The 27,773-nt window shown below is 54.0% G+C and overlaps 1 protein-coding gene and 1 long non-coding RNA gene across 2 annotated transcripts; one reads left to right on the forward strand and one right to left on the reverse strand.

The window, feature by feature from the left end:
* The first annotated feature begins 10,506 nt into the window (after positions 1-10,506).
* Positions 10,507-26,417, forward strand: SFT2D1 (SFT2 domain containing 1). The gene is made up of 8 exons (XM_019412755.2): positions 10,507-10,648; positions 16,520-16,606; positions 17,381-17,463; positions 18,642-18,723; positions 20,828-20,863; positions 22,553-22,611; positions 24,287-24,316; positions 25,908-26,417. The coding sequence occupies exons 1-8, from the start codon at positions 10,586-10,588 to the stop codon at positions 25,945-25,947; spliced, it is 480 nt and encodes a 159-aa protein (XP_019268300.1). The 5' UTR covers positions 10,507-10,585; the 3' UTR covers positions 25,948-26,417.
* LOC109245413 (uncharacterized) lies at positions 25,896-27,698 on the reverse strand. The gene is made up of 2 exons (XR_002070870.2): positions 27,365-27,698; positions 25,896-26,490 (listed from the first exon to the last, which is right to left on the reverse strand). It is a non-coding gene; the product is annotated as an uncharacterized LOC109245413 (long non-coding RNA).
* Positions 27,699-27,773: the final 75 nt, after the last annotated feature.

Here is a 27,773-nt window from a genome sequence, read left to right on the forward strand (position 1 = left end):
CCGTCATGTAGGAGGTTCACGTCAGGCAATTAGGGGAAAGGCAGAAGCAAACTCTACTTACGTTTGCGACATTTGGGGGAGGCCAAAACTATTCCAAAAGGAGACATCCTGCAGGACAAAGGGGAGCTATTCCCAGCATGATGGCCTTGCGGTAACGATCGTATGCGACGCGCTTCAGGTTCTCTAGGCCCTTTGCAGGTCTTATGTCCCCCCTTCCACATAAGGACAGCGGATACAGAAGGGGAACCAGCATGTCAGATCACTCACACAGCACGGCTTCAGGGTTGGAACCGGCTCTTCAGGTCCAGAAGCTACCGGCTAACCCCTAAGCAGTGCCCTGAATGGCAGTTCCCAGTTTCATCGTGGACCATTCGCCAAATCGACAAGTTCTGCCGTGGTGACTGCCACGGCCACCGCGCTAGCTGGGATGCTGGTCTCAGCCCTGGTCCGCGAGAGCAGTGCACGTGATGGGGGTCTGCCATGGCGGGGGCCAGAGCTGGTGGCCAGGAAGGATTCTTGAGACGTCTTCGGTGCAGAAAGGTGATTTTATTAGAGCATGGGGACAGGACCCGTGGGCAGGAAGAGCTGGCCCAGGATCATGAGGAGAGACTATGCTATGCTATGGGGCTGTGCCGTGGGGCTGGGGGAGGTAAAGTCCAGGGGAAGTTTCCAGTGAGACTTTCACAGGCTAAGGAAGACTCACAGGATGTGGAGGCCTAGCTATTGTCAAGCTAAGGTTGGCCAAGCATTAACGTTAAGACTGTAGGGAGTTCCGGGAGAAACGTTACTCTCTGCCTGCCTCAAGTATCTGCCAGTGGGCTGTGGGTTATTAGGAAGTGTAATTTTACCTGCCATTTCCTTCTGCCTTTCTTCCCCACATCCCAAGCATCCGTCATCCAGCAGGCATCCCTAACCAGAACTCAGAGGACACCAGCTAGTCAGGGAAAAGAACTGTCATCTGTCAAAGCAGCACAGCCAGGATGGAGACGTCCTTCCACAAAGCCTGTGACACAGAGTTGTTCCCCGGGGGGGGGGGGGGGGGGTGCTCTGCTCTTCCTCCGGCCACAGAAAAAAGTAATAAAGGAGGTGGAGGCTTCTGAATATGAGAGAGAGAGGGAAAGAGAGAAACATGGGAGGGAAGGAAGGAGAGGAGGGGAGGGGTGAGAAAGAAGGAGAGGGAGAAAGAGAGGAAGAAAGGATGGAAGGAAAGAGGGAGGGAGGAAAGAGGAAGGAAGGAGGAAAGAAGGAGAAAGGAAGGAAGGAAGGAAGGAAGGAAGGAAGGAAGGAAGGAGGAAGGGAGAGGAGAAGGGAGGGAGGGAGGAAGGAAGGAAGGAGGGAGGAAGGAAGGAACAAGGGAGAGAGGGAGGAAGGAAAGAGGGAAGAAGGGAATGGAGAGAGGAAGGAAGGATAAAATCTCCTACGCCATCCACCTGTCTGCAGGGATAACTCCACTGTCCCCCTCTGTCAGTTGAGGCCTCTCACAGGGACACAGGCCCGTGTGGGAAGGGACCTCCCTGGGCTTCCAACGAGCCTGCGGCAGTTGAACAGCGCAGACAAGGGACAGATTTGCCCTTTCCCCAGGTCTGAGACTATTTTGTGGCTGCGTGACGCCATCTTGTGGCCTCACAAGACTGGAAAGCTGAGGTCACGAGCGATCCATTGATCACGTCCAGCTACTCGTTGTTGTAAAAAGTATACAGACACCTTTCCAAACACATACGCCCTCCTATCGGAGCATCTGTCTTTTCTCCTAACGCATCTATGAGAATGGAGGGCAGAGAGCTCGCAGACATGTCAGGTGCGGGGTCCGGGCCAAGTGCAGGGGCGGGGGAGGGGGAGCAAAGGCGGAGGGAAGGTGCTGAGATTGTACCACCTGCATTTTTTGCTTGCGCCCAACCCCGTCGCAAGAGCGATTAACAAGTGACCCCGATGCAAAAAGCAAGAGTCGACCCCGTACCTCGCTTCCGCCTCCTTAGCTGTATGAATGGGAAAGGCAGCTGGGCAGCTCAGAGGCTGTTCCCACCGGGGATGACTCCTGAGAACCGGTCCTCTCCGCCTCCCACCCAGGCCCACCGACACGGGTTCTGGAGTCATTTGCCCGCCTCCCAACCAGCAAAAAAACTGCAAAGTGGGCGCCTGGGTGGCTCAGTCGGTTGAGCGTCCGACTTCAGCTCGGGTCACGATCTCCTAGTTTGTGGGTTCGAGCCCCGCACGGGGCTCTGTGCTGAGAGCTCGGAGCCTGGATGGAGCCTGGATGGAGCCTGCTTCCAATTCTCTCTCTCTCTCTCTCTGCCCCTCCTCCGCTCGTGCTCTCTCTCAAAAATAAATAAACATTACAAAAATTTTCTTTTTAAGCAAACAGAACAAAACAATCCACACATGATCACAGAAGTGAGTGACCACACTGCCACACAGGTGGGGGTTTATCCAACGACGGGTTTATCGAAAGCATCATTCACTGCTGGACCACGTGACACAAGGCAGGCGTCATTCTGAGATCCCCACTTGTCCCGTTTAATCCTTGCAACATTCCCGGGATGTCACTTCTATTACGATCCCCAATTTACCGAGAAGAAAACAGGAAAATGCACTGGACCGCTCATGTTTAAGGACAGTCGGATTCAAAGACAGACGGCCCCCAACATTGTAACAAGCGGTTGCTAAGCTGTCCCTGAAGTAACTTCCTGGCCTCCAGCCTCAGCTTCAAGAACGTGCAGGCTGCTGGTATACGTCCGTCCATGTTTTTTGTCCCCAGCGCTTGCCACAGAAGCCCCACGTGCCCCTTGCAAGTCCCCCAGGCGGTTGGTCAAGCTTTCAGGCCACGCGCATCTCCCCGGCCCCGGCCCAAGGCCCCAGCCCGAGTCGGGGCAGTTGCCGACCTTGTCTTAGCTCCCACACTGACCTCACAGGGGGCAGCGCCGCGGTGCTCCCTGTCCTCTGTCCTCGGTCACTAGGCTGTCCCCTCTCACCTGTAACCTTGGATGAGCCACCTGAAGCCGGTCGAGCTTCTCTCTAGAACCTGCCAGAGGCTGCTCCCAGAGCATCATGGGCAGATGCAGAAATGAGGGCCTGGACCTCCCCCTCCAGGTAGGCGGCCTCTTAGGCCGGAAGACTTTGGGGTGGCTATTTGTAGTCCAGTGTCCCTCTGCCCACCTCGGCCCCGCCACCTTCCCCCGGGTGCCGGTCCTGCGTCCTGCTTGCCTGTGTCCTGTGGAACCCAACTGGGGCAGGCTGGAAGGACCTGGCCCGTTTGTAAGGGAGTCCCAGGCGGGCGTGAAGGCCGAGGGGCCATCACCTGCCTTCCACGGGTCACTTGGGCACTGGCACGGGACACGGGTTAGAGCAGAGGAGCCAGAGAGACAGAGAAAGCAGGAGATGAAACCGATTTTGAACTAAGATCTGTTCGTACGAGAATCCACTTCCTGAATAAGATAGCCCTGGCATCTCCCTTTCTGGGAGCATCCGTGGAGACACCAGGGGGGTCCAGCACCTGTCCCACTTTCCCCGTGCGGATTTCCCACCTGGGGGTCCTGTGAACAGGAGGCTCTCACGCGTAAGACCGGCAGGCGGCGGAGACTGCATTTTGCACAAGCTTCCAGGTGCCTACCGGGGGGCCGTCGGGGCCACAGTCTCAGTAGCAAGGGTCTAATGGGCGACTTGAGAACCCAGTGCACGCCAGGTCGCTTCTGTCCGTCCCCGTGAAATCTTATTTCAAAATTTAACTTGTAAATTCTTTGAGGACGAGGTGGTACCTTTTTCTTCCCCGGAGTACCGAGTACACGGCAAACGCGTGTTAATCCACTAGCCCCTCGAAGGCAAGACGGTGTCGTTCGCAACGAGGCCAAGACTTGGCCTTGCCGACCTGCACTTTTCCTCTACAGATTGCATCCTGGTCAGCTCCAGCGCAGTTGCCAGGGAAACACGTGCGACTCGGTGCAGTATTAAAGTCGCATTTCCGAGAACTAATAGGGATATTAGCAAATGGACCAGGAGAAATAAACGAACGAAATGCTAAGTATATTTTTGGTTTGAAGCAACCAACATCCAACACTTGTTTAGAGCTGGCCCATTCGTTCCAAGCATGAGTCCCGGACCCCTGTTTTCATGGACCACAAATGAGTTTCACGACGGCCTCAAAAGAACATTAGTAAGTGGCCAGCAGCTACGCTTGGCCGGGACCACAACAGGGATTTTCTGTCTCACAACACCAGCCGTTGTCAGAGAGAGAAAGCAAGGAGCAGAGTTCTGTTCTTAGGGTACGAGGTTCCCTCTCCCGAGAGATGGGATTTAGGGAAGGCATTTTCTCTTATCAGGGATCGAGGTGTAAAAACTTCTTGGAAAGATATAGTGCCTGCTAGGCATTAAAAAGTCATCCTAGGGGCGCCTGGGTGGCGCAGTCGGTTGGGCGTCCAACTTCAGCCAGGTCACGATCTCGCGGTCCGTGAGTTCGAGCCCCGCGTCAGGCTCTGGGCTGATGGCTCGGAGCCTGGAGCCTGTTTCCGATTCTGTGTCTCCCTCTCTCTCTGCCCCTCCCCCGTTCATGCTCTGTCTCTCTCTGTCCCAAAAATAAATAAATGTTGAAAAAAAAAAAAATTCTTTAAAAAAAAAAAGTCATCCTGTGTCTTTATATTTTTATTTTTAATTTATTTAAAAAATTTTTTTAACGTTTATTTATTTTTGAGACAGAGAGAGAGCATGAACGGGGCGAGGGGCAGAGAGAGAGGGAGACACAGAATCCGAAGCAGGCTCCAGGCTCCGAGCTGTCGGCACAGAGCCTGACGCGGGGCTCGAACTCACGGACCGCAAGATCATGACCTGAGCCGAAGTCGGACGCTCAACCGACTGAGCCACCCAGGCGCCCCTACATTTATTTATTTTTGAGAGACAGAGACAGAGAGACAGCGTGAGCAGGGGAAGGGCAGAGAGAGACAGGGAGACACAGAATCAGAGGCAGGCTCCAGGCTCTAAGCTGTCGGCACAGAGCCCGATGTGGGGCTTGAACTCATGACCCCCAAATCCAGAGTCATAGGCTCTTTCGACTGAGCCAGCCAGCCGCCCCACGGAGCAGGACATTTTCAACAAAGAGCAGATCCTTGGGGAAAACATTTCAGTCACTCACCGTTCGGTGATTTACGTGGCTCAGCAAATGACAGAGAACAGGAATGTCACAGCAAATCTGGCGTCGCTGGACGTCAGCAAAGATTCTGGGTCTCCTGCTCAGTAATGGAGTGACGCTCCCTGAGCGCCCACGGTAGAGGAAGTGCCTGGTTTATTTGGGCCATCCGAATACGCATTAGCTCTGCAGGGAGAGCTACAGAATTACAGAGGCGCCTCGGTGGCTGGTGTCCCGCCCACTAGCTCATCCTAGACAAAGGGCCACCCACTGGGCCGCTTCCCTGCCCTCTGCTCACTGCTCCTCTCCTTGGTGCAGACGTCCTGCCCCCCCCCCCCCCCCAGTCTTCCAAGGCATTTCCTGCAGCACCAGGGCTCCACCCAGATGCCCCCCAATTTCCGTCTCCAGTCCATCTGTGCGCCACACTCCACGTCCCCCCGCCCCCGGACCCCCCTCCTCTGCCACCCTCTCTGCACTCCGTGGAGGCCCGTGGATCCCACCTTTAGTCTGGTGACTGGACGCTCTGCCCATCTCCACGTCATCCTAGTCTAAGGCACCGTGACCCTCCTCGGGCCTACCGTAAAAACCCGAAGAGATCTCCGCACGTCCACACCTGCCCTCTGAGACCCACTTGTCAAGCATGAGTGGGCGAGCTTTCTAAAATGCAAATCTGGGGGCCCCTGGGTAGCTCAGTGGCTTAAGCATCTGACTCTTGATCTCGGCTCAGGTCTTGATCTCAGGGTTGCGGGATGGAACCCCAAGGTGGGCGCCGGGCTGGGTGTGGAGGCTGCTTAAAAATAAACAGACAAATAGCCAATCTGATGTGTCACCTTCGCATTTGCCGTGACAAGTTCAATGGCTCCCCATCTTTCGGAAGTCACAATCCCAGATCCTTAACATGCTTGCTACGGACTGAATGTTGATGTCCCTCCAAACTTTGTATGCTGAGGCCCTAATCCCCAGTGCGATGGTATTTGGGGAGATGAGGGTTAGATTAGGTCATGAGAGTGGCGCCCCCTCCTGATGGAACTGATGCCTTCATAGAAGGAGGGAGAGACCAGAGCTTCCTCTCTCCCCGCCTCCTGGGGACACAGGGAGGAGGGGACCGGCTTGGACGTCCAGCCTGCAGAGCTGCGTGATAGAAATTTCCGTGGCGTGAGCTGCGCAGGCGGTATTTGTTGCCAGAGCCCGTTCAAAGGTAACGGTGCAGTCACCTCCTTCCGACCTCCTGACCCCCTTCTCCCCCTTGTGCTGCACATACCAGCCAAACAAACTTAACACAACTTCTGTTTCAAATGTGCTGAGTGCCTTCCCACCTCCAGCCCTTCGCCCTTCCTGGAGCGCAGAGCCCGACGCGGGGCTCGAACTCGTGGATCCCAAGATCCTGACCTGAGCCGAAACCAGGAGTCAGACGCTTAACCCACTGAGCCACCACCCAGGTGCCCCTAACTTATTATGTCTTTTATGATTATCACTTTGGCCTTTATTCTAAAAACACGAGAAAGTTGTTGAAGGTTTTTAAGCAGAGGAGTGAGAGGCACGGATTTAAAAGGACCTCCGCACTGAAGAAAGAGAAGGCCCTTGGCAGCCAGGGCATGGAGAGGGGCTACAGGTGGGGAGGGACTGGAAGTACCCGCCAGGGGTGACACCGGCCGCTCTGGGATCACCTTCTCAAACCGTGGGGCTTATTGGCCCCCATGTCTGTCTCCCCTTGGGGCAGGTATGTCTCCGAATCGCCCCACTGCCCCTGCTGACCGGGTGGAGGCGTGGGGGTGGGGCTACCCCTCTGTGCCCCACGCACCTGCCTTGTGTCACCGCCCTGGCAGTGGTGGCCGGGCAGCTAGCTTTCTAGGGGCTGTCAGGAACGGAGCTGGGAAATGCCACGGGGAGAATGGAGGTCTGTGCGGACAACCAGGGAGCGTTATTAGAACGTAGGCTGTTTTTCCAAAGGCGCGTCTCCTCTGTTCTCGTCTCAGACATGTTCCTCGTAAGCAATGACTGGAGTCTTTGGACTGGAGTCTTTCCTCTGGTTTGAGCACCCTGCCACCCCCCCCGCGCTCCCCTCTGCCCAGGCCTCCCCTGGCCCCCCGCACTCTCCTCTGACCCCGGCCCCTTCGGCCATGAGTGCACAGACGACTATAGCAACAGACCTGCTTTTCTCTCTGCACAAAGCACCCTGGGGCCTCAGTCCTTAAGGAAGATTCGATGTTACTAGTTGTGTCAGGAGTTGCTACCATGTCTGGAGAAGTGGTTGAAATCAGCTCAAGAGAGAGAGTTTTAAAAGACCCATGAGGGGCACCTGGGTGGCTCAGACACTTAAGCATCTGACTTCAGCTCAGGTCACGCTCTCGCAGTCTGTGAGTTCGAGCCCTGCGTCGGGCTCTGGGCTGATGGCTCAGAGCCTGGAGCCTGCTTCCAATTCTGTGTCTCCCTCTCTCTCTGCCCTTTCCCCGTTCATGCTCTGTCTCTCTCTGTCTCAAAAATAAACGTTAAAAAAATTTAAAAAAAAATTTTTTTAATAAAAAATAAATAAATAAAAGACCCGTGATTAGACATTAGGAGATCTTTCCCAGACTTGTGGGTTCTGCACTCTTTCTAAGCTGCTTCTGACTGCTCAGGGCTTAGAATTTCAATTTCAAGGGTCATTTCCTGCCTGGACACTTAAGAGTGTCGGACACATTCAATACTTTCTGCCAAGTGCTTTATGCAGTCTTAAGAGATGGGAGTGGGACATTTGAAAGGTTCTAAAGTATCTTCTTTCAACATGCTTGGCATGCTGCCACCGGGGAAGGGTCCCCACACCCTTTCTGATGCTCCTGTCCTAAGAAGCCCTCTGGGAACCGAGCCAACGTCACCAAAGTCAGTGGGAACAGGGGTGGTGGTTTGTGCACGGGGCCCCTTGGGGGCACGGCTCTGGGAAAGCAGCCTGGGAGACGAGGCCTTCTTGTGCGGACACTAGATGGCCCTTAGCGCTAGGCTTGGGGCCATTCAGAACAGTGAAAAACACAGCAGGTTTGTGTGGTTTTGCTACATCACCAAAAATGGCACTCGTGTACGGTGGGAGCCGAAACAAGAAGGCAGGGAGGGTGTCACCTCGCTCCCTCTTAGCTGGGCCCACGCACCCCAGGTGACTCTGCTTTTTCACTGTTCTGCGCAGGTCCTTCAGCGACCATGAAAACGTGTCCAAGCATTGATTCTGGGGCTACAAAGGAACTTATGAAGAATGAAGATCTAGGGCTGCGGTGTTTTCTTTAATCCTGGTAACAACCCTGCAAGGGAGGAGCTGTTATCTTATCGCCTTGATTTTCACACCTGAGAAAGCGAAAGGCTTGAGTTGCTGGTTCAAAATCCCGAAGTAACAAAATGGGGGAGCTGGGACTCTAGCACAGGCAGGCTGGCTTCAGAGCCTAGACTCAGTGTTGTAGGACTTCTTTTAAGGTTTGTACTTTCAATGAACTTTGTGCAGTATATTTCAGGAAACTAAGCTTGGCTCATGAGGCACAAGAAGTGAAAGATCCCAAACCACACTCTTAAACCTCCAGTGTTATTTTCCAAGAGAAATTTCTTACGCCCAGGTACAGGTCGAAACACAGGAAGTTGCCCTTTTTAGGTCAAAAGTAGTTGGGCTTTCCCAGTTTTACATGGTCCAACCCCATATCTCCTTGGAAAACTTTATCTCCATTACCGGAGATATTGGTTTATTTCCTCTTTTGGCATATGGAAAACTAAAGTTACTACGCTTCAAATCGAAGTCTCTGAACAATGTACAGACATACCTTTTTATTGACTAGAAGTGTGCAGATTTGTTATCTTACAGCAGACATTTATCATCTATTTTCCGATCTTTTAAAATTAAGGACAAAAAGATAAGATCTCACGCTTTAGTAGAAATAGGCCAAATAGAAGTATTTTCTGCCCCCCAAATACTGAGCATTGGACCGTTTTCTCAGAGCAGTATATGATCTGCTTTTTTAGGGGTCTAATAATACCTGTATTTATCTCATTGGGATTAGACAACATCTCTACTGAAGACAGTAGCATGGATAATAAAAGTCTTCAGGGGTCCGTCCACCTTTTAACTGTCAGCTCTTAGGAATCTGGGTGATGTAACAAAACAAAATAACAGACGCTTCCATTATGGTCTTGGCAAAGTGAAAAGCAAAAGCTATCCCTTGGTGACCTTAGGGTAGTATATTTGTGGAAAACTCCAAGATACCCTGAAATTCATGTTGTACGGGCAGCCCTAATTTTTAATCTCTCTTTAAAATATCCATGGTGGATAACAAGAAAAAAAAAAGCCACTTCCTCGTTTGCTGGCGTTCATTCACCCAGGACCAACCAGAGAACAGTAAACAGTTCTTCAGAGGTTCACAGTGTTTATGCAAAACCGGACAGATGGGTTGGATTATCTCTTGCTCTCCTGAGTAGGGTCTCGCTCTTTCAAATTCCTGGTTGGAAGATAAACTGAGTACAGGAGCACCTCTCACAAATAAAAAGGAAGAAGGCATCCTCCTGTTATTTCAACTGAGATGCTCCCAAGTACATCTATTCTCATTTAACCTTGAAAAGTAGGTGCTCCGTCCTGAGATGGGGCTGGGAGAGAGCTGAGCCCCAGCGCCACCTGGCGGTCAGCACACGGAACCGGGTGCCCCAAAGCCGGCCCTCCCTCCCTCCTTGACTCGTCCCAAGTGCAGATGTTTGGAGCACTTCACTGTTAGTAAGCAGATGTCCGCTTTGGAACTGAACCCCCGTCAGTATTCCCGAAATGGCCCTCAGTAGTCTCCTGGGGCCAGGCCTGAACATCACATTTGTTGCACGGGATGTTGGGGCCGCTGCACTTGATGTTGGTGTGCAGTGCCGGACGCTGGGCTTAATAGTACTGGGTGTCGGGGCAGCAGCGCTAGACCCTGGGGCTGCAGTACCGGACGCTGGGGCTGTAGCGCTGGGGGACAGGCTGGCAGTACTAGATCTGGGGCTCCAAGACTGGACGTGGGGGTGTCGGGGCTGCAGTGCCGGGGCTCCGGTCTGGGGCACCCGCCGTGGGTCTGCGGTGCGGAGCGCCGACACCACGCGCCAGGACCCGCGTTCGCGGGTCTATTCGTCCTACAGCAACGGCTGTGCGTCCGCCGCGACCCGACGCCAGGTGAAGGGAGGCGGCGCCCGCCGCGGTCCGAGGGGGGTGGGCACCGCCACCGCCAGGCTGGCCCGCGGGAAGGGAAGGGGAGGGAAGCGACGGCCGCGACGCCCACGACCGACGCTCGCAGGCGCGGACCCCGACCCCGGCCAGACGGGCCCGGGCGCGCAGGTGCGCGCTGCTAGATAGCGGCCGGGGGCCGCGCGGGCGCGCCGGAAGCGGGCGGCCCGGACTTCCGGTCTCGTGGGGTTTCGGGTTCCGGCTTCCTGGTTCCGGGTTCCGGCAGGGCTCGGGGGGCCGGCAAGCGGGAGCCGCCGGGGCGGCGGCGGAGCAGGGCCATGGAGAAGCTGCGGCGGGTCCTGAGCGGCCAGGACGACGAGGAGCAGGGCCTCACCGCGCAGGTAGCGGGCCGGGCGGGGGGGGGGGGGTCCTGTGCGGGCCGCGTTGCGGAGGGACGACTCCGCCGCCTCCCGGGGAGACTCTGGGGAGCCTCCCCGGTTTTCGTGGCGTCTGCAGAGGCTCGCTGTGAGACCCACCCCACGCCCCGCTTTTGGCCTTCTGACCCTCGGGAGCCCCTCTGCTGCCCGTCTTCGCGCCCCCGGATCAGCCAGCCGCTCTCAGCCCAGCTCCGCTGGGTTTGCTGCGCTCGGCCTGGACCCTGAACCCGGCTGGGCAGCGCCAGCAGGTGGGCAGCGGCTTTGTCCTGCGAGCCGCAGCGAGCCCAGAGCTTACAGTCCCGTGCGTCCGCCGTGGAGGCGGACGAGGCGCTGGGAGTGCGTGTGTGCGTGTGTCTTTTGGGAGTAGGGACGCAGGAGAGGGGCGGGGAAGGTCGTTGAAAAAGCGAAATACGCGGAATTAGAAGTTGTCCGTTAGGGCATCGAGCCCCTGCCACAAGGTTAACCGTAAAACAAAAACATCCTTTGCTTCTGCGCTCTGAGCCGGGAGGCTTGATGAGGGTTACTTCCTCTGGCGAGAGGTTTAAAAATAGCAGTGGAGCAGGAACTGCTTTGTAAGTGTTTCTGTGGCGCGCATGCTGACAAGCCGTTACTGGCCTGTCCCGGGAGTGGGGCGCTCACAACCCATAGTGCTGCCCGAGGGTCGTTTGTTAGTCCCTTTCCATTCCCATGTCCCTTCCTTGTCGTGTTTCACTCAGCACTTCTTGTGGCCAGGGTTCTAGGCGAGTCTGTGGGGGCTCAGGGGCTGGCAGAGAAGCCTCGGCTCTCAGGGGACGCTGTGACCAGTTGGGCCAATCACAGTGGCAACACAAGAATCCACGAGCGGTAGGTAGTGTGAGAAATGCCACTAGGGCAGTAATGGCTCACCCAACTCATTGATGGAGCCACTCTTTTGTTCCCCACCGTATGCCCCACGTCTGTGCTATATAGTACAGGACCCAGAGCTGCGTGTGGTTTTTTACATTTGCATTAGTGAAAATTAAATACGGTTTGGAATTCTTTCTTAGTCACACGGGTCACATTTCAGGTGCTCGGGAGGCACACGTGTTAGTGGCTGCTGTACAGGACAGTACGTGAGTGGGACATCTCGTGGCGGAAAGTTCTGTTGTACTGAGCCGCTCTAAGCCTTGGGGACAGGGAGGTGATAGTGCCCCTTTTCTTGAGCCCACAGTCTAGAGGGGAGAGAGATGTTGAGAATAGTCCAGAAAAGGGGGAAGCTGACGATGCAGGCAAGAGAGGGGATCATTGCTGGGGTGCCGTCCAGGAGTGGTTGGGAAAATCCCAGGAGATGGGACGTGTGCACAAGAGATGGGGCCGGCCTTGGCCAGCTCACGCAGGCTGGTGTGCGGGCGACGGGAGGAGAGCGGGGAGAGCGTGCGGCACAGCTCCAGGTGCTGCCTTCGGAGCGGGAGAGGATTCTCCCCCGACTCCTTAGCTGTCCACACTGAAACAGGAAATGAGGTTGTCAGGTGGAAGTTTGGAGGGGGTGAGCGTTGAAGTTCAAGGAGGTGCGAAGTGGTTGGTTAGAGAATAGGAAAACGAATGGAGGGGAGCAGCGTTGGGACTGTTCGCAGCACAGGGCCCCACCTGTGGGCAGTGGTCCTGAATTTGAAGCGGGAGTCACGTTCAGCAGCAGGAGGGCAGGGCTGGCAGAGTTGGATTTCACCAGGGTTCACATTTTGCCCAGTGAATGCGTCAGAGGGACAGAGGGCCGAGTGATTATAGGAGGGCAGCCAGGGTGGGGGCGGGGGTGCTGGAGGGTAGGGGCTGGTGATCGGAAGGAGGACGCTTGAAACCGAGGTCACGGAGATTGTCGACACGTGGTGCATTTATTGCCAGAGAGAAGGGGCTTGGTTGACGTAAGGTGCAGAATTCGACCTTTGGAGGAGAGATGCTCGAGAAACCAAGAGTCTTAGAGTTTGGAAGCTGGCTTACTGTGGTGACGAAGTCACCAGGAGTTCAGACAGGAGTGGGGGGATGGTAGCAAGCCCCGTGCAGAGTCCGTACGAGAGCAAGAGCTGTGATGGGGCAGTGATGGGGGTGACCCAGGGGATGGTAGTGACAACAGTGAGAAGCAGCAGCCGGTGGCCTGGCGTGATGGCAGGGTCTTGGAGGAGGCGTTTCTGGGGCTGAGGAAGGGAGGAGAGTGGCAGTGAACCCCCTAGTAATCAGGACCGGCGGGGGGGGTTCTTGAGAAGATGGGGCCCCCCTTGGCGAGTGCACGCAGCGGGGAACGGGGCGGGGAGGATGCCAGGAGCTGCTGCTGGTACCCGGGGTGGTGTCCCTTGAGTGTGGCCGGCCGGACACGCAGGAGCCGGAGTTGGAGGGCTTCATGGAATTGGCTCAGGGCAGACTGGGGAGGTGGCCAGACAGCGGAGGAGGGATCTGAGATCTGGGACTGCCCCATCGTCCTGCTGAGGGTGGAGAGGGTGGAGGCCAGAGTTCGAGGCACGTCCCCAGAGGCCTTCAGCAGGACCACCCGCTCTGGCTGCTGCCCTCCCTGCCCTCCAGCCTGGGAGCTGCCTGATTTCCCCTGCAGCACATCCCGCCCCTGCTGTTCTGTTCGCTGGGCATTTGCTTGTTTGAAGTCACCTCCCCGCCCCCCCCCAGTCTCCCACCCCCAGTAGCCGCCCCCAGTAGCCGGCCACGTGAGAGGGCACTTCCTGCCTTGGAGCACTTTCTGCGATAGAAGCAGCAGGAGGCTGGAACCCAGGAAGGGCTGGTTTCCCTCTGGGCCATTCCCCCAGGGAGTCGGCCCTGCCCGCGGCTCCACTCACTGTCAGGGGAGCAGCACACAAAGGGCTCGCGGGAGCCTGATGTCAGGGAGCGGATGTGGGGCGCAGGTGCAGGGAGGGCGAGACCCTGAGCGGCCCGTGGAGCTGGCACCCGGGAGCACTCCGTAGGTATTTGCTGAATGGATGAGCAGAGGCCGGAGGGAATCAGGCGAGCTTTTTCTTCAAGACGGGAGAGGCCCAATCACGGGGACAGGTGGAGAGACATGGTCTCAGGGAGAGAACTCGGGGCGCTCTTGGGGGTGCGGAGCTGACAGTGCAGGTTCCCAGAGAAGGTGGAGGGCTGGGCTCTAGGGCAGGGCGCACCGACCTCCGTGGTGATCCGAGGGAAAGGAGAGAGGTTCTGGAGGTCGGCGCGGTGGTTCGGCGGCAAACGGTGGAGGGAGGGCGCGTTGATGGTTTCCGTTTGGTGTGAAAGACGGGGAGCTGCCCGCCGAAGTGTCAGGGCAAGACTGGAGGTTTGAGCAGTCAGCGGGCCGCGGAGCCAGAGGCAGACAGACATCACTGTGTCACGTCAGGCTGCCGGGCAGGCAGGGCCCGCCGGAAGGTGCCGATGACCTGAGCACCTGGCTGTGAGCCCCCCGTCCTGCCGTCGGACCGCCCAGAGGAGAGGACGGCAGGCTGGAGTCGCGGTGGGATTTTGCCAGATGGGTGCGGCGGAAGGGGGATTCCAGAGGCCCTCCTGAGTCGGCGTGGTGTGGGAGTTCCGCAGAACAGAAGGGAGGAGGACCGGGGGGGGGGGGGCTGGCTAAGGGGACCCAGAGGCCGCGGTGCAGCCGGGACACGAGCAGTTGAATCAGCGTGGCCACCGTCGGGGCCGGACGTCGGGGGCCGGGAGCTGCCGCTTGAAGTTTGGACGTGGGCTGATTCCGGGCGGTGAGAGTGGCCTGGCTCACTGAGCGCACTGGAGGGCAAAGGTCACGGGGACTAGGGGGCGAGGCGCAGGGAGGCCGGGCCGCCCGTGTGGATGCCGAAAGCATCCAACACTCTGCCGGGATGCAGGGTGGGACCTGTGATCAGGGGTCCCGAGTGGGAGAGGATGACCAGAGAGCGGTAGGTGACGGGAGTGGGGAGGGCAGGGGTGGCCGTTGACGCGTGAGCCTGCCAGTCAGGGGAGGGGACTGGGTCAGGCGCAGGGCGCCCGGGAAGGTGGGGTGACGATCCCACTCAGGAGAGTCGCTGGACACCTGTTGCCTGTGTTCGCCGTCGGCTCACCTTCGGCTCTTTACGCTGAGCTCAAGACGGGTCTTTGCTCGCGGGTTGAGTATTCCGTATTTACGAATAGAAATAACTCGTTTCGGTTTCGGTTTTAAGATCACCCCGTGGAAATGGTAATAGGGGGAGACGCCTCCTGTGGTGCAAATAGCTGAGCCGACAGGAGAGCAACAGTGGGGTGATTTAAACTTGTAGAAGAAAGTGCAGACGACACGCGCCCGTGTCGCGGTGTCCTCACCCTGACCGTTCGGCCCCTGCCCTGCACGTGTCGCGGTCCGCCTCCCGTGTCGTGCTCCACCTCTGGGCTTTGTTGTGCTCTGTGTAGCAGGGACACTGTTGGCGGGCGCCCTTCTGGTCCCGTGAGGTTCGGATGTTTTCACGGGCCGGTCTAGCCTTCTCGTACAGTGGAGCGATTCTGTACACGGGGGACGTTGCTGGAAGCAAGAGTGGGAATTAAAGCAAATTTTTGAAAAAACATTTCTTAAATGTGTTAAAAAGTGATGTGTGTTACATTTACAATCTTTATTTAGTTATTTTTATCTACTTTTCATGCTGCATAAGGACTCCCAGACTAACCTGTCGAGGTAAGGAATGTAGCCAAAGGTATTTTGAGCTTTCGCATATAAAATTTTCTGGTTTTGCTTCATTATTCTCGAGAATACATACTAAGTGTGTCTCATTTTTGAGTATATACGGTAACGGAAGTCAGAAATGACATGTCGATACATGAGTTCTCAAGATCTCTGTTTCTAGTTTCTTGAGGCAGCCGCTTTTGTCCCGCCCCAGCCTCACTGGGACAGAAGTTGCAAGAGTGTGTTGCCCGCTCCCCCCCCCCCCCCATCAGTGTGTCAGGAGCGGGGTCACTGCCGCTCTCTTCCCTCACCGTTTGCTCAGAATTTACACAGCATACAGGAATGCTCTTGCTCTAGCATAAATGATCTTTCCAGTAATGTGTTTTTAATAATGGGTGAGGGGGTACCTAGGACTTTCCTGAGTTGGTTTTAAGTGAACTTTTATAACACATGGAAATGATCACCCCTGCCGGCTGCCCAGGTCCCCGTCGCGGGGCGGGTGTACCCATCTCCCAGCGGCTCACCCTGGAGGTCCTGCAGTCACCCCACTTTGCCCACAGCCAGGGACCGGCTGATGGGAGGTGGGTTCCGGAAGGCTGGCCCCCTGCCTCGAGGCAGAAGTGACACTGAGGTGCGGGGTGACGCTGTAGGCCGGGGCTGAACTCCAGCCGACGCCACATCAGGTCCCCCTTCCCCGTTCAGCCCCCCGACTTTCTACGGGGTTTCTCCTGAGAGCAGTTCGTGTACCAGATCCCTGTCTCAGGCTCTGCCTCAGGGAGCCTGCCGTATGTGACCTCCGGCGGGGATGCGGGGAGGCGGTGAGCCCTGCGTGCCGGGACCGTCTCCGCATCATCGGTCCACAGTCCGCTTGTCTTGTTTCTTTAAGCCCTGAGTATTTTATAACACGCATCATACGCTGTGTCCACTGGTCCACGTCCGGTGCGCCTGGCGTCCCGCCCAGGTAAGGCCCTGGAGAACCGGGAGCCCAGGGCTGCTGTCACAGCTGCTCTCACACCTGGGCAGGGCTCTCGGCTTCTCAGGACCACGTGAGTCCCAGGTCATGTTCACATCCCCCTTGGCAGCCGTGGACTGTGGCTCTTCGCCAAGGCCCGACCATGTGCAGCATAAGACCGATTCCCCGTACGGGTTAAAATGAAACTTGGCCATAATTCAGCATGAAGAATCAGACTGGTTCATGGCAGGTTAAGAACGTGATCTGATCTCCCTTCCTCTTTAAGGTCCTGGATGCCTCGTCCCTTAGTTTCAACACCAGGTTGAAGTGGTTTGCGATCTGCTTCGTGTGCGGCATTTTCTTCTCTATCCTTGTGAGTTAAAGCTTCGTGTTGTCCGATCGCTTTTACTTTTTGTCAGACCGATGACCCTGGGTAGTGGCAGCGAGCAGCCTGTAGTCGATCGCAGTGAGTCTGTTTCCACGGGATGTATGTCGCCTGAAATAGGGGCGAGGAGATCAGGACGGGGAGGCGTTCACATTTCATGGGGTTTAGGGGCTGTGAAAATAATTTAAAAAAAAATTTTTTTTTTTTAATGTTGATTTATTTTTGAGACAGAGAGAGACAGAGCATGAACGGGGGAGGGGCAGAGAGCGAGGGAGACACAGAATCCCAAACAGGCTCCGGGCTGTCAGCACAGAGCCCGACACGGGGTTTGAACTCACAAACTGTGACACCATGACCTGAGTTGAAGGTGGACGCTCAACCGACTGAGCCCCCCAGGCGCCCCGAAAATCATTTTTTTTTAAAGAAGACCCCATGTGTGTAAAGAGCTGCAGGGTCAGGAATCGAGATGCCTTAACTACTTTGTTTAACTTGCCGTTTACGGGGCCTGTTGACGTAAGAGTGAGGTTGACTCACGTGCGCAGGGGAGGTTGTGTTACCGCTAAGTTGTGCGCACCGACCCGCAAAACAGGCAGAAGGCTCAGAGTCGATGACAAGGAAAGTTAACTGCCTTTTTAGAACTACAAAAAGTCTGCATTGGCGCATTTATACTTAAACTGCATATTATGTAATGATCGTCCGTAGCGCGTTTGTGTTTCAAGCTGTCACGGTGGTGTCATGATTTTAAAATCTGTCTTAACTCAGGGAACTGGATTACTGTGGCTTCCCGGGGGCATCAAGCTTTTCGCAGTGTTTTACACGCTCGGAAACATCGCTGCGCTGGCCAGGTACGTGTAGAAGCCGGGCTCTTCGGGTCGTTTGGGTTGCTGTTGCCATCGCAGTCTTCCTTCCCGGTGAGCGCTTCGTGCTAGGGTCTGCTTCTGTAGCTGCACAGTTGATGTTCGCTCAGGAAACGTTTATCGTTCCCTGCCGTGGGCCAGCGGCGCGGCGGAGTGGGGCGGGCAGGGGGAGCCGGCATTTGGGGCACTTGCCGGGTGTTTCTCTCCGTTACCCCAGTGTGCGATCCTTGGAGCTGGGTGAGTCCCTGCCCCGGGGGTGTGCCCAGTGAGGTGACCAGGCGCACTTCCCACCAGACCGTCCTCCGGAGCCCCGCTCCCTGCTTGTGAAGCCGCGTCTTAGTGAGAGAAAGGACCGGCCCTCCAGCCGACCAGCCCGAAGAGCCGGCCTTAATGGTGGCGAGCACCAGCGAGCCCAGTGGCATTTCGGATCGGGCTTTCGCACATTCCTGTCTGAGGATCTTTGGTGCATGTTTGGGTGTTTGGATGTCTGTTGAAGTAGGTGTCAGAGGCAGGAGTTAGCTTTCCCAGGTGACCTTCTGTCTCCTCCGGAACTTTCTGGATCAGAGGTAGTCACGTGAAGCTGTGTGAGCTGAGACCAAGCTCAGCCCGCTTTCCTGGGCCTGTGCCTGCAGGCCTTCCCTTCCAGGCTCCGGTCTGAGCAGAGCCCAGCTCAGCACGTGCATGTGTGGCCGCTGTCTGGGGCTTTAAACGGACCGGTGTCCGGAGGGCGTCGTTCATCGCTCTGGCCCGTCACGGGCGGAAATGAGGAAGGGTAGCGACTGAGTTGGCGCAGATTGGAAGCAGATCACCTGTGAGTTCAGGATCCCTCCGACCGCCAGTAATTTGTAAAAAGGCATTTATGTGTGTCATGGGAAACTAGATTAAAGTTTCCTTTTGGGGCGCCTGGCTGGCTCAGTCCGTAGAGCATGTGACTCTTTATCTCGGAGTCATGAGTTCACGCCCCACGTTGGGCCTAGAGCTTACTTAAATAAACAAGTCTAAAAAAAAAAAAAAAGGTTTCCTTTTAATATTAAAGAAAAATATAAGTGATTTAGTGAGAAATTTTTATTCGTAAACCAGCACGGGATGTCTTTTCTTGAAAGCATTTTTGTTTATATGGCCAGACAAATTACAGATTCATCTCTGCTCCTGTTTGTTTCAAATAGTACGTGCTTTTTAATGGGACCCATGAAGCAGCTGAAGAAAATGTTTGAAACGACAAGATTGCTTGCAACAGTTATTATGCTTGTAAGTACACACTGGCAGTTCAAGCCTTGGGACGTGTCTCGAGTTACTGCTCTGCAGATGGCTGCCCGCCCTTCTGTCTGTCCTGTTCTGTTTCTTCGCTGCCCGTATGTCACCCTCACGTCCTTAAGCCTGTGTGTCTGCAGGAGGTAGATGGTACAGCATCGCCTCAATTGGCCGACTCGCGAAATCCCGCCTCCTGTTGCACGTGCCTGGCGTCGGAGCTCCGTGGGTTCAAAGCGGAGCTTGGAGGTGCTTGAACGCTGTTTCCAAGCCCCGCAGAGCGCCTCTAACCGGATGCGTGTGCTCTCGGGGAGGTGGGGCTGGAGTACGGGTCTCCTCCGGGGCCACTGGAGTCCTCTCGGGGACGCTGGGCTCAACTGACGTAGCCGGCCGTCTGGCTTTGGAGCCTTCCCGTGTCACCGTTTGTACTCCCAACAGCGTGGCTTCTGTGGCCGGACCTGTGAGTGTGCCGGGTCCCTGTCACCAGACTGTGCACGGCTGCCAGGTCGTCACCCTGACACCTGGCGTTCTCTTTATCTGTGAACCGGGCGAGGGGCGGGTAACCGTTTTTACGCCGCACATTTTGGGTTCTTGGCTGACGTTTTGGGGTCCCGGGCCGAGGAACTCGAGTGTCCCCACGTGCACTGAGCCCCCGGCTCCCAGCGTGTTCGTCTGTGTCTCTGGCAGATTCCTCTTGCCTCTTTAATGCACGTTGTGGAGCGTAAGGTCATCGTATCGGCCGGTTTGTCCTTGTAACCAGTGCTAAGCTTCTGGACGCAGCTCATTCTCAACCATAATGTGTGTCTCCTCCCACCTCGTTACCAGAGGGAACACCTGTTTTAGACTAACTTCTCGTTCGTGTCCTTTTTCACTGTCGTCATAGTTCAGTACCGTATTTCTGATTTTTCCAGTTAGAATTTCGTGTATTAGCATGTACAGCGATACATTAACACTCAACTTTGTCTGGGTTACTGGAAAGTTATCTCATGCTGTTAGACCGTGAGAAGTTTATATTTCACTAGGATTTTTTGGAGACTGGCTTTGCATAGAGTCTCCTGGAACCCGTCTTAGTCGTGTATAAGCATCAAGTCGAGAAGGCTGTGCAAACATTTAGAAATGTAGACCGTTTCCCGGAAGAGACCATTAAGTATTTATATGACACAACTTCGGTGATGACTCCGGTCAGCATGTCCACCTGACTGTTCTGTGTGGTCTCATTTGCTGCTCACGTAAGATTTTGCCTGATAATGGCCGTACGCACATACGGCCACTCACGTGGCGTCTCCTCAGTGCCAGGCCCCACCTCAAGCACGTCACAGACCAGTTCTGCTTCATTCGTTGTCGGAGCCCTTCAGAGCATGTGGGTAGACACCGTCCTCATTTTCAAGAGAAGATGACTGGAGTCTGGACCGAATGACTGATTTAACACTCGGAGCGTCAAAGCCTAGGGCTCTCTGTCCGCCAGCCTCCTGCTTGTCACTGTTGCTGTCACCTGCCCCTTGGGGGACCCAGGGATGTGGAGTGATGCTGTCATCTTCTGCATGGAAATCATTACAGTAGATTCCTTCCGTTAAGTAAAGTAGATTTAAGTAAAGTCGAATTACTGGGCGTCCCCAGTCGTACTAAGCTCTGTTGGCGATATTCTGTTACTAGACACACAAGCACGCATAAGAACGGCTGTCGTCTGGGACTAAGAGGGTGGGTGTCGTGACGAGCACGGAGTCACGTGTAGAAGGGTTGAGTCCCTCCGTTGTACCCTTGAAACTAACAGAACGCTAGATGTTAATTGTACAAGAATTAGAAAAATTGAAGATCAAATTAAAAGAATAGCTGATATCACTAAACCATTCCTCAAGCATCCTTTCCGTTGATTTGATCAACGGATTGTTCACTAGGAGCTTCCAGTTCGCCTGGGAACACTGCAGTCACGGACTCGAGGGGAGGATGAACTTGGCTCGCAGTGTGGAATGCGGCTAGACTTGGCCGCGGCTCTGATCTTGTCCCGTAGTTTTATTATGCGTGCAAACGATGCAGATTAGTTTATGACTTTTTTTAAGGTTTTGAAAGGACTCACATTTGCAATTTTTTCTTTCCTTTCCTATAGCTGTGTTTCATACTTACGCTGTGCGCTGCTCTTTGGGTAAGTATGTCAGCTGCGCCTGCTTTCTGCTAACTGGCCCCTCACCGTCATGCTCACCCTGCTGTCCCGAAGGAGCTCAAAGTCTGGCTTCTTGAAGCCCACAGAGGTTGGGTGTCCCTAACATTGTGTATCGTGACATGAGCTTAGTGGCTACACTCGCGATGAACCCCGCCATCCAACACAGGCGGGCTCCTGCTTGCCTCTGGAGCACACTGACCTGACCCTGACGGCTCCTGGGCTCCCAGGGGCTCCTGCTGGGGTCTGTCTGCTCTCGTCTGCGGTGCTCACGAGCCGGGCCATCCTCTCCCCTACGGCAGAGAGGAGGCCGCTGATGAGGGAGTGCGTTTCGAGTCGCAAGATGTCAAAACTAATACGAAAGGGCAAGAAAACAAACCAAAACAAATCAGCAAAAGGGGGCGCCTGGCTGGCCTGGTCGGAAGACCGTGTGACTTGATCTTGGGGTTGTGACTTTGAGCCCCACGTTGGGTGCAGAGGTTACTTTAATTAATTAATTTTTAAGAAGATGTAAAATCGCTTAAAAAAAAAGGGCGGGCGGGCAAAAGAACTTCAATATACCTGTTACTGTTAAGGTGAACAGCTCTTCATTAGCCTGAAGTTCAGCACACTTTCCAGTGCTCCTGAGTCTTTATTCCCTTTATTTATTTGCCGCCCCCCCCACCCCCATCTACTTAGGGATTTGAGGTGGTTCGTGAGCTATCAAGAAAACTACACATTTAAAAAAAAAAAAAACAGTAGCATATATGTTCTAGAAATATTCTGTGTCAAAATGGACTGAGCTTTAATTGTGTGACAATTCTCACACCTCATTTCTCAATGATGACTGAAAGAATATTCTTTAGTTTTTTTCATGTTTGTTTATTTTTGAGAGAGCGTGAGCACGAGCGGGGGTGGGGCAGAGAGGAAGACACAGAATCCAAAGCAGGCTCCAGGCTCTGAGCTGTCAGCACAGAGCCTGACTCAGGGCTCGAACCCACAAACCGTGAGATCATGACCTGAGCCGAAGTCAGAGGCTTAACCGACTGAGCCATCCGGGCGCCCCTAAAAGAATGTTCTTAAACAGTATTTGCATATCTGCATGGAACATTGAGTTTTGGCCTTGGTCTAACAGCCTATTTATTTATAGGCAGTAAGTTAAAATGAATAAAGAAGTAAGCAAAAATAGAAATGGACAAGGAATTCTAAAAATAGGCCATTTTAAAACCGAAACTGTTAATTTTACGTTATTCTAGAAGATCACGATAAAATGCCGTTTTTCTTCAAAAAGTAACTCCAGGAGCAAGAGAGAAAGGAGTAAAGGGTGCACATCCCACCCAGGACAGAGATCGGATAGCTCCGTGGGGTTTTCAGGGTTGACTTTAGCACAGGTGGCGTCGACTTGGGGAGCTGGCGGGAGAGCACTGGTGCGTGCAGCCTCGCGCGGTTACTTCGGGGACACTCCCTCGGTGCCCTGTATTCCCAGCGTCTAAATTGATACGGAGACTTTAGAAAGGAAAGACGCTTCATGGAGATGTAAATTTCGGATCTACCGAGTCTCAAATTTGTCACGGTAAAACTTAACAACGTAAATGAAGCTGTCTGCATTTTCGAAGGGGAGGAATTGAAACCTGTTTGAGGAAAATAGTTTTAAAGATTCCTAACCTGCTGTTTGTCTGTTTTTGCTGTTGTTAGTGGCACAAGAAGGGCCTGGCCTTGTTGTTCTGCATATTGCAGTTCTTGTCGATGACCTGGTAAGTCTTGCGTAGGCTGCTGAGAAACTTCAAATGCCCTAAGTCTCGATAAGCATTTTCTTATGGAGCCTTTGAGCCTGGGAACGTCTAGCCTTTCGTGTGATGGTTCGAAGCATGTGCCCTGGAGGGGACGGACCTCCTGAGAGGTCAGATGAGTGCGATTTGCAGTGTCCCGTGGGACCCACACGTCGCTCGGTGGCGACTGGGGAGGGGTGGGGTCACGCCAGTGGGGGGTGGGGTGCTGTTGCACAATGATGCCCTTCCTTCTCCTTCGTATGAGAAAGAGAAACGACAGCACATGTAGGGAATACCAGATGGACGCGTACAAGCGAGGCCATGTCAGGGAGAAGCCCGGGAGAATACTGGCTCTTTGCTCCGTGTTGCCCGATAGTTACAAGGGAGAATTCCCTCTGCCGAACGTGGCCCTGTGATATCTGGCACGTCCCATCTGAATCGTCAGTGAATACAGTTGACCTTCGGCACGAGGGGCACCAACCCCCACCGTCAGAAATCTGTGTATGACCTTTGCCCCAGAACTTAACTACCAAGAGCCTACTGTTGAAGCTTTGCCAGTTACAGAAACAGTCGATTAATATTCATTTTCTGTATGTGTCCTGTAGTGTGGTCTTACGATTATACCTATTCCTTAATTCTTTTTGGTATTCCATGGCCGCGGGCTTCATCTGCCAGGTTTTCTCAAAATGGTGCAGATCTCCAGCCAAAAAATTTCCCGGTTGTATTTATTGGGGGAAAAAAAAAATCCACATTTAAGTGGACCCAATGAGTTCAAACCCACGTGGTTCCACAGAGTCAGCTGCCCACAGTTGCAAATCCCGCTTCTCGGCCTTCCCGCTGCCTGTGGTGACCTGTCCCTCCGAGTATTCGGCCTCGCCCTTCCCTCCCGGCCACATGCTCCCCCTCCCGGGAAGCCTCTTAAGGGCCTGGGCTGCGGCCAGTTCCCCGCGGTGAGTGTGTGATCGGGTTGGTTGCGCCCCTCCTCACACGCCTCGGTGTTTGTCACAGATCCAGTATCTGTCAGAGGGTTTTCCTTCAGAGCTGGGTTCGTGCGCTCCCTGCAGGGGTCGGGCCACCCTGCCCGGGCTCGTGGCCTTCAGCCTCTCCGACGTCGCCCCTGCGAGATCAGTCTTTCCTTGCGCCCTGTTCCCCTCCGCTGGTCGCGGCCTCGACGGGTGTTACCTGCGCTTCTCTGTGCGTGGTTTCACTCTTGTTCGGGGAACCGTGGGAAGATGTAAATCCCGTGCCTTGGCCTTTTTCTGTAAGAGGTTGCACTTTGTGGCATCATCCGTACGTGATGGTTGATGTATCCCTGAAGGGGAATGCCGTTTGTTCTCGCTTTACTCTTTTGATCGAAAAGACTTAAAAGGGTGACCTTCTTACCGGAACAGGCCCAGACTGTAGTGGGCGGTCGAGTCCCACAGATGGCTCCTGAAAACACAGAGCTTCTTGTTCGGGAGGCGGGGGGCGGGGAGCAATCATTTGCCCGTTTAACGAGTTCCCGGCTGAAGCTGCTGTTACTGGTCTGGGGCTGTGTTTTGAGGGTTAGTGCACAGCATCGCGCAGCTTTGTTTGTTACGGTGTTGGAGTGTGGCCCCTCGGCACGAAGAAGAGCGGCGGGTGTCTGGATCGTCTCAGCATCTTTGAATTTTTCTTGCAGGTACAGCCTGTCGTACATCCCGTATGCAAGGTGAGACTGTTCAAATTCCATCTTGTCGTTTCTGGTCCTCTGCTGATCTTGACACAGTTACGTGAATTTTAGGATATGCACATTCAAATATGATGTAAAAAGCTGTTTTTCGTAGACTTTCTCTCCGCATGCCCCGCCCCCAATTTACTTTATTTACTTTTTAGATAAGATCAATAGAAGTTTGCCGTATAAAGCAAAACCATTCAGAACATGTGTAGCAACCAGGTTGGAACCTCCTGTTTTTACCAATTAAACATTTACAGTTAGGAAATTTTGACGAGAGATTCCTGATCCTTCCCTGACCGCAAATACTCGGTAAATGGGATGGACAGACACCAGTAAAACAAAAGTCCACATTAAAAAAAAAAAAAAAACAGGAAGTTAGAAACTGAGGTCTGACACATCGGTGTTTGTTTGAAGCCAGTAGAAACATATTTATTTTATGTGTCAAGAGTAACTACCATTTTCTTGCATTTTTTTCAGAGAAATGTACTAATTTAGTTGTGGAGGGAAAAACCTAATTATAACCTTAAACCTGACCGGTTCAGAAAAGTACTCTGTTGAGGCACAACTTTGCTTCTGGGTGAAATTTGGGAACAGGTTACATATGAAAAACAGCAAACTCGTATGCCTAATGTGAACAATGAAGGAAACTGTAGAAATACGATTTTTATTCATCTCAAATGGATGATTCTTTCTGATGAGTGCCTGTACGGGGTCAACCCAGGTGGGCAGGCTGTCCAGCAGGGGGACCATAGGTAGCTCGCCTGTCCTCGGGGCCGCAGCTGGGAGATGTCGTGCCGTTTCTCAGCAAGAGGACAGGTCACCTAGAAGTGATATCCACCCCTGAAAGACTGAGTTCAAAGCCATGGCCAGGCTACTAGAAAGTGCTTAACCCTCTGCCTTTGAGGGCAGCATATAGAATCTGCTCACACAGCTCTAGTCCCCTGGTGAGTGCTTTCCTCAATTTTTTATTTAGTAAGGTTTTTTTTAAAAAATCTCTACACCCAACGTGGGGCTCAAGTTCCTAACCCCGAGGTCCAAAGTCTCATGTTCTTCTGACTGAGCCAGCCAGGCGCCCTGACTGGTGCATGCTTTTAACAATCCGTATACAAATAGTAATTTTAAATGCATAAAAGCATCAAGTAATAGTTTAAACAAACTGTTTTGGAAAGAAAATGTGAAAGGCGAAGTCTTGTGAATTTTATTTTATTTTTTTTGAATTCTGAGGATTCGTCATAAACGTTTTGCTTTTTAAAATCCAGTTCATTGTTTTAAAACTTGGTTCTTTTGTTAGGTTATTTTTGGTATTTATGTTTATTTCTTTACATCAAGATTAGCATGTGTGCTGGAAAAGATTTCCTAAAATAAATGCCATTTCAGACGTTAAAACATTATTTTGAAATTTCAGTTCCTGGTTTCAAGTGATACTCAGCAGAGTTTTAGTTAGAAAATGTTTTGATGGCTTCACTGAGTTCTCTTGTAAAACGTCCTCACATGTCTGTCTCTTGGCGGAAATGTTTTGTCCACGTTTGCTCCTGAGGCAGGTTATTATATTGTTTTTCCTTTCTCCCCCCCCCCCCCCAACCAGGGATGCAGTAATTAAATGCTGCTCTTCTCTCTTAAGTTGAAAATGAGAAATTCTTTGAAAAGAGCATTGGAAGGACTGATGTTGTGTTTTTGGTGAAGTACGCCTTTCCCGATGCAGTAATCACTCCCCCTACAGCTGCCGTGACCTTCGTGACCATTTTGTGTGCTGGCGGAAAGGCCACGCTTGATTAAACTGTTAAACACTCGTAACGTGAAATTCATGTTGTGTCGTTAACATGCTCTCCCCGCAGATTAGGAGCTTTTAATCTCTGCCAATTGTAAATGATTTTTTCCCTGGTTTCTTAACCTTTCCTAAGCAGCATCTAAGATGTGAATATTTAAGACTGTGCCGCAAGCTCTTTTAAAAATGTCTGGTTTTAAAGTATCTTTTTTTTAAAAAACACCTTAAATGTGAAAGTTTTTACTTTAAGCTAAAAATTGCTTATCATATGTAATAAAATAATATATAAATCTCGACAATTTTGAAATAAATCCACACTTGGACAAAGAATATTTTCTGGATCAAATTTATAACGTTTTAGGTGGGGGGCACACTGATTGAGTTCTGGCATGACAGAGTGTTTCTGTAGAAAAATGAATGAGAGACAGTCTCTGTCCTAACAATGCTGTGAACATTTGCACAAGATCACAGGACTGTGATGGTGACGGCAGGGAAAAGGGTGTCATCCAGACCGAAAAACACACCAGAAAGTTGAGGAGGAGGGTGGGGCGTGGGGGACGGTTCCAGAGGTGCGAGGAGTGTCCACGGGGCAAGTCCGGTAGGTGAGGGTAGGTGAGGCAGCCCCAGGAGGAAGCTGCTTTCACCCCTGCGCTGGAAGAATGGTTGGGGGTGGGTGGGTGAAGCCCAGCCCCCACTCCTGTTCTGAGGTTGTCACCCCCACCCCCACCCCACGTGGGGATCCGTGGTCAGATCCACAGGCAGCAGCGCAGGGGTCAGCAGGGGAAGGGCCAGCACAGCCCTTGGCCTTGGTGTGACGATCCTTGATAACGATGTGGGCTCAGAGCGGGTGATGGGAGAGTTAGCTCTTCAGTGGTTAACCCAGAAGACATGCCCCGGGCTTTGCAGGGGGGCGGGCACGGCGGAGGGGGGGGTGGGCAGGGCGGATCGGAGCTCGACTGGGGAAGGCTGGCGGTGGGGAGCGAGGCCAGGCCCAGACCCCACGCCCTAGAGGATACCGGAGGTCAGGGTGGGAACACGGCACCAGGCGGCGGTGACGGGCGACCGCCTGACACCTCCCCCGGCCCCCCAAGATGTCCCAGTCCCGTGGCGGTTGCGGTTACAGAGAGTCACAGGACACCGTGGGAGGGAGGAGAGGACAGCTCGCTGCGCCGCGGGCAGAGGTGCGTGCAGAGCAGGGAGGGAGGGGAGGAGGGCGTGGTGTGTACCACACAGGAAGCGGGCTGTGCAGGAGGCCCGCGGAGGGGCCGGGGTGTGACCTGGCGGCGTGGAGCTCAAAGAAGTGGGTTATTCTCGGTGTCGGTAGATGACGGTAGCCACAGAGAGTCCGTCTGTGTCCCCAGAAGGATCGGCCTTGAGCCGGCGGCCCCCGTTGGGGTGGCGGTACAGTGACGTGGCCCCGTTGCCGTGTCCGCGCACAGGGTCCCAGGACGGAACACAGAACTTCGGGCGACATTCCTGCTGTGGAGGTGCGGGCTCAGCCTCGGGACGGAGCAGAAGCCCGGTCGGTCCGCCCACCGAGATGGCGCGGGCGCTGCCTCGCCTGGAGCTGCCGGGCTTCCCGGGTGGCCCTGCGTCCCAGTCCAGGCGGAGGTGGCGGGCGTCGCCCGGGCACGTGCGGGTGGGGGGCGGGGTGGTGGACAAGGACCGGGCGAGGTGAGGTGCATC

Source organism: Panthera pardus, unplaced genomic scaffold, assembly GCF_024362965.1.
Source record: "Panthera pardus isolate Hobbes unplaced genomic scaffold, ASM2436296v1 HiC_scaffold_17, whole genome shotgun sequence".
NCBI lineage: Eukaryota > Metazoa > Chordata > Mammalia > Carnivora > Felidae > Panthera > Panthera pardus.

Coding starts and splice junctions, on each gene's coding strand:
- SFT2D1 (XM_019412755.2), top strand. CDS start 10,586: ATGGAGAAGCTGCGGCGGGTCCTGAGCGGCCAGGACGACGAGGAGCAG. Junction 17,464..18,641: donor AACATCGCTGCGCTGGCCAG/GTACGTGTAGAA, acceptor TGTTTCAAATAG/TACGTGCTTTTTAATGGGAC. Junction 20,864..22,552: donor CGCTGTGCGCTGCTCTTTGG/GTAAGTATGTCA, acceptor TGCTGTTGTTAG/TGGCACAAGAAGGGCCTGGC.